Here is a 12343-nt window from a genome sequence, read left to right on the forward strand (position 1 = left end):
AACATGGCTAGGTCGAAATTCAAATAGTTCTAGATTTTATATTTTATTTGTAAAATCACGTGGTGTCAAAATCAATCAATCATATCCATAACAGGGTCGTACATCATCTTAGTATTTCAAAATAATATATTTTATAATAATATACTATTTTTGAAATTCATGCTTAATGAATAATACCACTCAACATTCATGAATATAATAATTTAATGATTGCTGATAAATTTAGAAAAATAAAATATTACTAACCTTGTGAACACAATCCAACTAACAGATCCAATTAATCTCAAAAATTTTTCTCAGAGCCCGCTATCCAAAACTTATACTTTTCATTAAAATTTTATCATAATTATAAAAATCTTAAATTTCAACATCCTCGCAGGAGTAACCAAGCGGGAGTGCTCGACATCCTGCTCGGTCCGATCAAACTGAAATTCATCGAATCATGCTCGGACTAAGGCACAGATGGTTCAACAAAGATCGGGACGATCAAATCTAACAGTATTTGGTAGAGGCTAAGGTGGGGGCTGACACATCACCCGGCAATTCTGGATTAAGACTCTTCACTAGAGTCAATTCGAAATTACTAAAAAGAGTCCCTATTGGATCCAACTATCCTAGAGAGCATAGAGAGAGAAAGCCCAGGTAGAGAGAAAAATAAGAGAGAGAAAGAGAGATGAGAGAGAAGAAAATGAGAGAAAATAAGAGAGAGAAACAAGAGAGGGATGGCTCTCTCTCCTCTCCTTCTCTTCTTTCCTTTTTTCCTTTTTTCTGCTTTCTTCTTGGCAAAACAGAGGATGAGGAGGCTTAATTGGTGGCTAACTATGTGGTCTGGCGAGGTGACAACAAGTCAACAAGCAGTGAAGACATGAGACGTAAGTGGCCGGCGGTGGTCGGCTGACCAAAATCGAACCAAAACAAGGGGCGAACAGAGATGATTTTGTATTTCGGTATACTTGGATCCCAGCTCACTTGGCAACGGTTGGGTGGTCTGGCTCCGACCATAGATCAATATGGGGAAGCGACCGATGGTTTTGGCGATGAACGTCGACGACAAGCATTACCGAAAAAAGAGAAAAAGAGGCAAAACAAGATATCCTTATCTGGTCGACTTTTTGGCCGATTTTGCGGCTAACAGCCACTACTCCGGGTATGGGAAGAAGAACAAGGAATGGGAAAGAGGGTCGGAGCATTACCTTGGCTCGGTCAGCATTGTAGGCCTTGATTTCTAGTAAGCACAATGACTTGGAATCGGCGACGCATGAGAAGAAGAAAGAGAAAAAAAGAGACGACGATGGTCGGTGATCGTCGGTGGTGCTTGAAGGAGAGTTGGAAGGGCCTTATATAGTAGTGGAGGCTAGGCTTATCCTAGCGTCCGACAGAGTTCGTGGTGGAGGAGGACTGTTCCTCCTCTGCCACCATGATCTACCAGGGCACTGCCCTATTTTTGACTGAAACATGCCTTTGGGCCACTGTTTTGGTGCCGGGCCGGGCCTCAAGATTGACGGTTGTTGATTTGTGCATGTGATTTTGATTATCCATGCACCAAACTATAGATATCAATAAACCTGCATCGTATTGAACATGTAAGTCTATGACCATCTCTTATGGTATGTATGTTTTCAGAAATGTGTTCCAAATTAATGTCATCTATTGTGGTAGTGAGGATGAGACATTTCACAACAATGAGAACATATTATTATTGTTGTGGCCGTTGGGGTTGTTGTAGATTGCAATCATAATATATGTTACAAGTCTTCTCCTCAAAACCATTATGGTTTCTCATCGGACACAGCATCCAACGTTCTTAACCAAATTGGTATATGGTAGTTTTTAACTGCCTAATATACAGGGGTGCAAATGGGTTGGGTCGGACTTCGACCCAATCCGGTTTCTTATTCGAATCCTAAATTTGGATCCAGACCTGACTCAGTTGAAGATTGGGTTAGGTTGGATTAGGTCCAGACCTACAATTTTTGACCTAACGGTCATTCGGGTCAGGTCAGGTTTATGTATAACTTAGACCCGACCCAAAAACTTCAAGTCCAAGTCAAGTCCGGATCAAAATTGTGCTGATTTAGTCATAGAAGGAGAAAATTGTCACTAGCAATGTAAGAATACAAATGCATCTCATCTACAAGAGTTCCTTCATAATCGAATATGGTTATTTTCACGGAAGCTTTACATTGTATGCTAAGGTTCTGGAAAATATATGGAAGGATTTTGTTCTTCTTTTATGAATTTGAAGCATGGTATTTCATCAGAGTTGGGAGTCGGGAGGCGGCGCTCGGAGGAGGCGCGAGGAGGAGGGGCTCAGAGGAGGCCCTTGGAGGAGGAGGCGCCCAGAGGAGGGGCTCGAAGGAGAAGGCGTTCGGAGGATGAAGAATAGCGATAGGGATTTGGGAGAAGAAACCCTAGCGCTGTCTGTGCTTTCAATTTATACTGCTCCAGGTTCGGGTTGTGGGTCCACGCGTCCAGCTACAGTAGTTAGCAGTGCGCGAGTGCGGGATTCCGGGTTCGAGTCGGGTCTTCGGGTCGGATCGGATTGTAGTGTAAACGACCCAAAATAGACCTAAAAGTTAATAGGTCGGGTCAGGTCAGATCCAGATTCAGTAAACCCAGACCCGACCCAGAAAATGGTTCGGGTCCAATTTAAGGATCCGATCCGGACCCTTGGGTCTTCCAAAACGGGTCGGGTCGGATCTAATTGGGTCGGGTCACCGGTCGACCCGACCCATTTGCAGCCTTCCGTGACCCAACCAATTGGCAGCCTTCCGTGACCCAACCCATTTGCAACCTTACTAATATAAATGCTGGTAGTTCTATTGACCGGGCCCATTTGCAGCCTTACTAATATAAATGTTAGTAGTTCTATTCTAGAAACATGGCGCAAAAGGGCAAGTGCCGTTTGCACTCATTTCCTTCGAGCGAGCGAGCGACAACAATGGTTGGCGGAGGAAGATGAACAGTAACTTAACAAATTAGACCATAATGGCATGAAAAAATTCATGATATCACTGGTTATTCACAACACTCAAATTTTACGTAAACCAATCTTGAAAGGTATATCATATTTAACACATAGGGAAGCCATCTTAAGGGGCGAACTTTTTATCATTATTAGTCATGTTCCAATGAATATGTTCTTGCATGGATGGCCAAGATAAGTATATTGATAAAGTACAAGGTGTTAATTGTCAGATCATTGCAAATACTCTTTTTTTTCCCCCGATATCTGGAAAATAGTTGGATGAAGGCGCAAGATCTAAATCAACTCTCGGTATGAGAAAAGCACTCGTGCCAGTGAAGAAGATCCCCTTTCACTAATTAAAGGGACGGCACTAAGAATCAATAGATCGTGGCCAAGTTAAACCTGCCTTTGATTTCAAGCATTTTACTCTACATTTTTTATTTTTAATAACATTTGTGCAGTTCAAATATGCTGCAAGGTGATTATTGTCTTTAATTGTTTACTGGATGGGTGAACCGAATAAGGGCCTCATGCCTAGGTAGCCAATTGTTATAAGCGAAAGTTTTTAAAATTCCATTAGGATGAATATTTTGGGCATTAGTTGCAAGTTTTTAAAGTTGTCAATCTTAGTACTAGCTGCTCAAGTTTAGAGCCGGCAAAATGTAATCCAATTCATCAATCCGATCTATGTTCGACTTGCAATAAGCAGATTTGGACTAAACATGTTCAAGTTGTAAATTGATTGTTTCGTTTAATAATCATGTCAGATTAGATTACAGTCTCTTAATCTATTTAACCCATTTAATAATCGGCTATCATCGAGTTAAGCAAGTTAAGCAGGTTATCTGCTTATTAAATCGGTTAACATATACGTAGATTATACAGGTTAACAAAGTTACCAATTTATTAAATAGGATAAATGGGTCATCTATTTATTAAACAGGGTAGGTTGAGGTTTCATTATCGGCCGGCTTAATAGACGAGTTAGGTTTAGATTCGCGATCAGATTATCACTACTATACTGCAGGCTTGCTTGATGGTCGTTGAGATTTGTGTTGAAGGCAGTGGCGGCGCACACGGGGATGGACCCATGGTTTCTGAAACACGTGGCACAACCATCATCGTTGTTTTTTTGTTTTAGTTTTTTGTTTCCTTTCCCTCGGTGGCGCGCGCGAGAGAGAAGAACCACCAAACCTTCACCAATATGTCGACATCCTTACAACACGGCCGAACCGACCTACGCCGATCTCGACGCGTGGATAAGCCGAGGGTCTGAACCAAGATTTGACCTCCCAAACCTAAAGTCGGGCCGACGAAAAGTGGGCCCGCACGTGGTGGGCCCCCGGGATCCTAATTCTTTCCGAAGTAAGTTCCGCCCGTGGAAATCATCGCCCAAATCCCACTCCATGTCCTCATCATGTCGTGCGGAGCATATGACTTAAATCTACGCGTATATTTGTAGTTGCTTTTGAGCCGTCCGATCCAATAAAGGAAGCGTCCGTGAGCAGCACCAGAAGGAGGCGATTTATCCTCACTCCAATGGCGTCGTTTCGCTCGGCTTAGATTTGGAGGGAGGATGACGACATTCTCTTTCCGACGCAGAATGGTCGCCGCCCCCCGTTTCTCTTCCTTTATCCATGTCTCTTCCCTGCGGCCCGCCCTCGCGCCCCGCTTTTATATCTGGAACCAAGAAAGAGGGTAGAAGAGAGAGCTTTCGGGATTCGGGCGATTTCGATAGATAAAAGATAGATAGAGATCTCGAGATGTCTTTTTTGGAGGTAAGATTTTCCCCCAAAAAATGGAGCTCTTAACACCCTAATTATAGACAACATCGAAGCTTTTCCGATTTTTAATCATCAACTCTTCTATTTATCAAAAAAAAATCCATCAAATGTTGTTTTGTTGTCAGGATCTTGAGCCCTGGTTCTACCTCACTCGCTTCCGCGACCAACTGAGCGTTTTCTCTGGTAAAGATCTTGCTTCTTTTTTGTTTGGGGAGCGTTTGATTTTGGATTGGTGGGTGTTGATTTAGTTGGATCTTTTGTGGTGGAAAGAAACCATGGCGGCATCGATGGCGACGGCGAGCTGCACCGACGACGCGGCGGACGAGTGCCGCGATGACGCGGCGGCGCTGCGGCTGAAGATGGTGGCGATAGCGATGATTCTTGTGGCGGGGGTGGCCGGGGTGGCGATCCCCCTGGTGGGGCGCAAGCGGCGGTTCCTGAGCACCGACGGAAGCCTCTTCGTCTTCGCCAAGGCCTTCGCGGCCGGCGTCATCCTCGCAACGGGTTTCGTCCACATGCTTCACGACGCCCAGTCGGCGCTGACGGACCCCTGCCTCCCGGAATCGCCTTGGCGGCGATTCCCCTTCTCCGGCTTTGTGGCAATGATGGCGGCGCTCGGGACGCTCGTGGTCGACTTCGTCGGGACCCAGTTCTACGAGCGGAAGCACCGGGAACAAGCCATGGGGGTCAAGGCGGCAACCGAGGCGGCGGTTACGGCGACGGCAGCGGCCGAGGATGGCATCACCATCATCTCTGTCTCGCCGGAGCCGGAGGAGGCGGTGGACAACGTCAAGAGCCCGATGCACATTGTCGGGATGCACGCCCACGCGGCGGCGCACCGTCATAGCCACCCACACGAGCACGGGGCGTGCGACGGCCCCGCGCGGCGGGAGCGCGGCCCTGGCCACGCCGACGAGGACGAGGGCGTGGGCGAGGTCTCTTCTCATGTGCGCCACGTGGTCGTATCCCAGGTTCGATGCTCTCCGAGTTCCTATTATTCAATCGCTTATTTCATCGAAATATTAGTTTTCCTTGGGGTTTTTAATCTGATTATTGGATGTGATCAGATACTGGAACTAGGAATCGTGTCCCACTCGGTGATCATTGGGTTGTCTCTCGGTGTCTCCCAGAGTCCGTGCACCATAAGGCCACTCATTGCAGCCTTATCCTTCCACCAATTCTTTGAAGGCTTTGCACTGGGAGGATGCATCTCCCAGGTTAGTAATAGTCTACTTTTAGCATTGGTCTTCGATTAGCGTAGTCCTATGGTTGAATTGGGTGTTGGATTTAACCATAAGTGTAGGCTGATTTGGGGACGCTAAGGGCACTGTTGATTTGGTGTTGTGGCTATAAATCTCAGGCACAGTTCAGGAACTTGTCGGCGGGGCTGATGGCGTCCTTCTTTGCAATCACGACGCCGGCCGGCATCGGCGCCGGAGCGGGTGTTGCGTCGTTCTACAACGCCAATAGCCCGAGGGCGCTGGTGGTCGAGGGGATACTGGACTCGATCTCCGCCGGCATTCTCGTCTACATGGCGCTGGTTGATCTAATCGCGGCGGATTTTCTTAGCAGGAGGATGAGCTGCAATGTTAGGCTTCAGGTGGCGTCTTACGTGGCTCTTTTTCTTGGCGCTGGCTCCATGTCGGTCCTTGCAATCTGGGCTTGACTCGTGCTGCTGGTGGCTGAAGCTTTGGTGACTGGCGACAAAGCCTGGACGGCCGGATTTTGTACGAATATGGTTGTTTGCATCTTCTCGTTCTGCTTTCGGACGAAGATTCTGGTCGCCTGGATGTTTTATTTTTTGTTGGAAAAGTCTCTTTCACGAGGTTTCTCTCCTTGGAGTGGAAATCGGTATATACTTCAGAGCTTGCGTTCGTTGACAGTTGCTTTTAGTTCATACGTCGTATTTGTGGGAAGAAACAGACTGTAGAAGCGCAGCTCCATGGAGCTGTCGTTTTGTGTCACTATAATGTCTGTGTATGGATGGAATTGATGGCGGAATTAAATTGAACCGATTTCTTTGTCCTTCACGTGTTTGTGGATTAGAGTCCATGCAAATATCCCGTTGTCGTTTTGCCGCCTTTTGGACTGATATGACGTCTCAAGCCACTTGGCTGAGTCTGTGAATTTTAATACCTTGTAAACATGAAAAAGCAATGATGTATGATGTGTTGATGTGAGTTTATGGGTCCCGTAGGAACCAATTTTGTTTGAAAAATCATAGCTTTAGAAATTTTAGCGGGTTACTGGAGATTTTTTACTGATTCTGCTGGGTTGAAGGGACATTTGGATCGCTTTAAGAGTGGCTTGATGTTCGCGTGAGACGCGATATTTATGCCCGTATAAAGTGTTTCGAGAGTGGTGGTGTGCGGTTCAGAGGATGTCTCGCTTCCTCCATTCAATCCATCTAATGGTAATTTTCATTAGATGGTAGTTCAGGTGGGACGGAAAGTTAGATAGGATGGGTATGGATCAAGTAGGTTATCAATATCATGCTTATCTCTAGGCAGGATGGCTATCGAACAAAATAAATCTACAAAAATCTCTTTATATATATATAATTTTTTTTTCGGAAAAAATTTTTATGGAGAGTTATATATATTCGGATTGGATTTAGGGTAAGTTTTATCATTACTCGCATCTGTTTTGGGTCCGTCGTAGATCGAATAAAACTTGTTCCATTAGAGTTGAGTCGGATTAGGCATCCGATAGGACGAAATAAATTGCCATCTCTAACTTAGGAAATGCGGTCAATTAGAAATAAATTTTAAAAAGTGAAGCCTCGATGTTGGCCAAGTGGAGTTAGCCTCAAGACTTTCTCATCATATATATAATAGATTTTTGTATGCAAGATAAGCTGCTCTATGGCCGATCTGTTTCCGTTCTCATGCTTATTCATTTTACATGTTGTAAAATTTGGTCAATTTATTTACATACTTCTTAATTTGAATTTTTGGCAAATACCTCTATCAAAGAAGATTAAATCTTTCATTGTTCTTCCCGCTAAGAAGAGAATACTTGCAGTTGATAATCTCAAATAAAAGAAATTGGGTCTTTGTTGATAATCCCAAGGATTGTTGTATCTTCTATGATCAGGAAGAAGAGAATGTTAACCATCCTTTCTTAACAAGCTCTTTGTTTCAGAGTTATTGGAAGGACTTTCAACTTCAGCCAAAGAACCTTCATTACCTATTGAATTAGATCTTCTATGGACAAGCTAGAAGCAAGCTCATCTTAGAAAAGAGCCTCACTTTGATTGGATCACCGAAAGCATTCTCCTATGTTCACTCTTTTAAACTTTTGGTATTCTCCTCGTGCGTTCTCAACTATATCTTGATGTTTGGCAGATCATACAGGTCATTCTTTTGGTGCTCTGTTAGTCTGATTGACTGTCTACCTCTCTTTTGTACTCTTCTTTTCTCTCTGGACCGTATATTCTTCTGTTTTCATTCATGGAATAAGTGATTAGATCTTGGTCTGATTTTTTCAGAAAAAGAAACACACCTGAGAGATACTAAACGTAGCCATGATCTGTCAATCTGATTAAACGTTTTTCATGACATATGCTTTGATAAGTACTCTTTGGGCTTTAGGAGGTGTAGTTCTTTGTTTATTTCATTTAAAGAGAGGATGAATTAAATGGGGTGCTGTAACTTGAGATAAAAGTTGTCATACCTGTGTGAAGGTAAACGATCAGACCATGCAGTCGCAGATCGAAGTAGCACTCTGGTGTTTGGGTTTGTTAAGAGAGATGATGCACAAAGGGCTTATTTGGTTCGCGGAAAAAGAAGGGGGGAAAGTGTGGTCAACGAAAAAGTAATGAGATGCCTCTTGTTTGGTTGGAGTTTTCAAAAGAGAAGAATGGAAAAGTTGTATTTCCATGGAAATATGATTCTCACATTTCATGGAAAAAACATGAGGAGGGAATCACTCCATCTTTATTTTTTTCCAAAAAAACCTTCAGCATTAAAAAGACATTAAAGACCTAATTTTTATTAAGAATATAATAGAAATTACACATAACTTTCACAGGAAAGTGGATGGTCAACCAAACATAAACATTTTGAAAATGTGTCACTTTTCCATGTTTAATCAAATATTCCAAAAGTACATTCTAAGACATTCTCTTTTCAGAAATTTTCTTCCCAGAAATCATATTCTTAGGAGGAAAAATGCTTCCCGCGAACCAAACGAGCCCAAAATATATTGCGGCTTTGGTTTTCTTGCAATATTTGTTCTCCTCGAGCATTAAGCATCACCAAGGGTCTTCCATTGCAGCCCGTATACCTAGCACTAAAATAGCATATGCAGGCGCGTACCCCGTGCACTGGTCTGGCGAAAAATTGGCCCTTATCTCGCTTGTGTTCACTATTTTGAGCTCATCCAAGGATAACTGATATTTGGCAGGCTTTGGTGCTAGCTAAGCTAGCTGGAATTTTCAAAACCCTGCACTGGACTCTAAGGCCCATGTTTTGATTTTTTTTCATAATTATCCATTAACTACTTTTATTCCACAGAATTGGGGCAAAAACCTATTTCACGTGATTATCATATTACCTCTCAAATTACATATGATAAGATTCAAATTATCACGAGACCCAATATACATCAAATATATTTTATTCATTATCCTTATTCCCTACAATTATTTCTCCAATCAAATGATAAAAGTTCCTAACCCTACTTAGGGGTGGCATTTACTCCACTCCATCGGGTATTTGATCGGCGTCAATCTTGAAGGGTTGGATTTTACTTGACTTATAGTGGATCTAAGATGGGTGCATGTAGTAGTAAGATCCTCCTTGAACTTGAACTATATATATATAATCTTTCATAAATGCCTTTCTCATCTTTTGCAATTGCTCCAATGAGAAAAATTAAACGTGTGAAAGGTCACATACCTTGATGTTTAATTGTTCATTTTTTAGATTGATTTTTTTTAGTTTAAAAGACATTTGACTTCTCAACGAAATAATATTTTTATTTGTTATGTTTCTATTATTGTTAAAAATTTAGTTTGTTTTATTCGATATCTTTGACTTTTATTTTACTAATATTATGTAAAGTTGTATTAATAATTTTTAATTCTTTTTATTTATTTAATTTATATAAAAATTAATTTTTATAATTTTATCCAATCTATCCTATCCAACTTGCTCTATTTAACTCTATCTTAGGGCGAAGCCGGTAAGAACAATGACTTACTCGATCCATACTTAATTTATTGCTATCCCTAATCTTACATAATAAGTCCTATCCTTTCTACGGTACCTAGATAAATGTTTTCTTATTTTCTCAAAATTTATTTTGCAACAAAAAATAGTCTAACTATATTTGTTGTTCCTATGGATGAATTTCAGTTGGTGGAACTAATACCTCAAAAAAAAGTATAACAAGAGGGCGATAACTTATGAAGTTTTGATGCATCTAGTTGTCTCATCAAAGCATAACTTCTAGAAGAAGCTATTTTAGAGTTTCCAAATTTAGCAGTTAAGTTTGATGATGAATTGAAAGTTTCATTTGTTTCCCTTTTGGTAAAACTTGTTTGGAGACCTCCTCAATCAATCCATGGACAAATCGAGAATGGTGCCTATGGTTTCCATAAAAAAAAAAGGGATTGGTGCCTATCGATCGCCAGCTCAATCAATCCATGGACAAATCCATGAAATTATTTTGTTCCTCAGATCTTTTTCTTGAATCCCAACGATAAAAAGAGTTTAGCACAATTTCATGGACACCGCAAATACTGGCGTTATCTAAAAATACGTAGTGTGGACACCGCACCTGCCATGGGAGATTTAGTACATCATTCCAAGATTTCTTCCCTTAAGCTTTCCCTTCCCCATAGGACAATTTTTCACCATAAATCTCTCGCTGTTCTGAGTTCAAATGTTTCCAATTCTTGGAATACAGGTAAATTGCAGAGCTGTGGGAATTGATGCTCTACTACCAAGGGTCCTAAAATTGATGAAATAAGTCAGTTCTACCATACAACTAGTTCTTCTAGAAACACTGGGTTGAAGAAACTCAGGAGCTAGGAAGGAGATGGAGAAGTTTGGGTAGAAGAGATCATTTGGGGGTTCTGTTAGAAGGGTAGGGATTATATCTTTCAGGCGATGGATCGTGCAAACATTGCTTCAAAATCTGTACAGGCTGATGAATGAGAGAGTTTGGAATACTTTGAGAGCTGTGTGGGGTGCAATCCAACGGACGACATTCCCAAAATAAGATCAATCGTTTTTTTTTTTTTTTTTTGCCTAAAGAAAAGGGGAAGGGGGAGGCAATGACAAGCCCACCCCCGCGTAGCAGTTCCTATTGGGCTCCCACCCCGCCAGAAGAATGTTCGATACACGCAGAAATGATCGTGTGTTGGGTACTCCGGCCGGTTTTACTCATACTCTTCCCATCCATGGGCCCGGCTTGGTTATCCCTGTAGGCTCCGGCATGAATACCACGTATGAGTACGTCACACCGAGGCTATCAGTAGAGCGATATGCCCTTTCAGACCCCGTATCCGAGAAGGGAGCATCCGGTCTCCACAATTTAATCGACGCCCGTGCGTTTCGAACTCGGAACCACTTGGTTGGAAGTAAGGCTATGCTTCCACTGGGCTTCGTTCTTTGCTGGAAAGATACAATCTGAACCCAAGGTCAGAAAAAAGTTTGTGGATCTTGCTTGTGCCCATCAACATCCTGGTGTCCAGCCCTCTCATTAAGATGTTATGTCGCTAATATGCAGCACTTGCATATCAACGAGCAGTTATTAGCACGATATACATTGTTGACTCAATTCTTCCGTTGTCATTGTTCTTAGGATCTGGTAGTTAGTTATTTGTCATGGTTGAGGGAGATTAAGCATTCGGATCTCCACCACTCTCTCGGCCTTTATGATTATTCCCACCACTCTCTAGATTTGTTTATGTTCTAAAAGAATGAAAAAGGAGTGCGCATCTCAAGTCCCAAGAGTATATTTCTGAATTACATAAATAATAAAAAAATATTCTTAATCGAATAAGAATGCACTCTCTCTTTACGCATCAAGTGTGATTAATACCTATTAAATCGATGTTTCAATAAATGCCAATATCCTCAATCAACGGAGCCTTCCAAATTTATTATGCCTTTTCACTACAAAAGTTATCGACCAATTAATCTCATTCCTTGTCCGGCCGGCATGGATCCTTTGCTCCTGGGAGGAGGGAGTTGATATGGCCCCGGTGCGTAGCACTTTGTGAGGTCCAGATCACAAGGAATGGAAGAATGGCTACAATTGCTCAGATCTTTACTACATTAAATAAAAATATAGCTTTGGAAAGGATCAGAAAATTGATTTATATACAATTATATCTTTATGAATGAGAGCGGCTTTTGACCAGCATAAAATTGCTGCTATGAAACAATCTTTCCAACATAAACATATTCGGCCTTTCCTTGTTATTGTGAAAAATAAAAATAGTATTGATTATTTTTGAGAATATTAAGTAGTTTTGTTCCAATTAGTTGCATGGTATCAGCCATTTAAACTATTTATTTGAAATAGTAATGACTAGATAATGGCCATCATCATATTTCGAAAGTTAAAACCAGCTCAG

At 42.0% G+C, this 12343-nt stretch overlaps 1 protein-coding gene across 1 annotated transcript; it reads left to right on the forward strand.

Annotated features, from left to right (window-relative positions):
* Nucleotides 1-4408: 4408 nt before the first annotated feature.
* LOC103709569 (zinc transporter 4, chloroplastic-like) lies at nt 4409-6777 on the forward strand. Its single transcript, XM_008794997.6, has 5 exons — nt 4409-4746; nt 4878-4935; nt 5023-5723; nt 5820-5969; nt 6113-6777. The coding sequence occupies exons 1-5, from the start codon at nt 4732-4734 to the stop codon at nt 6416-6418; spliced, it is 1230 nt and encodes a 409-aa protein (XP_008793219.1). The 5' UTR covers nt 4409-4731; the 3' UTR covers nt 6419-6777.
* Nucleotides 6778-12343: the final 5566 nt, after the last annotated feature.

The sequence above is a fragment of the Phoenix dactylifera genome, chromosome 12 (assembly GCF_051530095.1).
Source record: "Phoenix dactylifera cultivar Ajwa chromosome 12, Ajwa_hap1_PhDact_Kaust_v1.1, whole genome shotgun sequence".
In the NCBI taxonomy this organism is placed as follows: domain Eukaryota; kingdom Viridiplantae; phylum Streptophyta; class Magnoliopsida; order Arecales; family Arecaceae; genus Phoenix; species Phoenix dactylifera.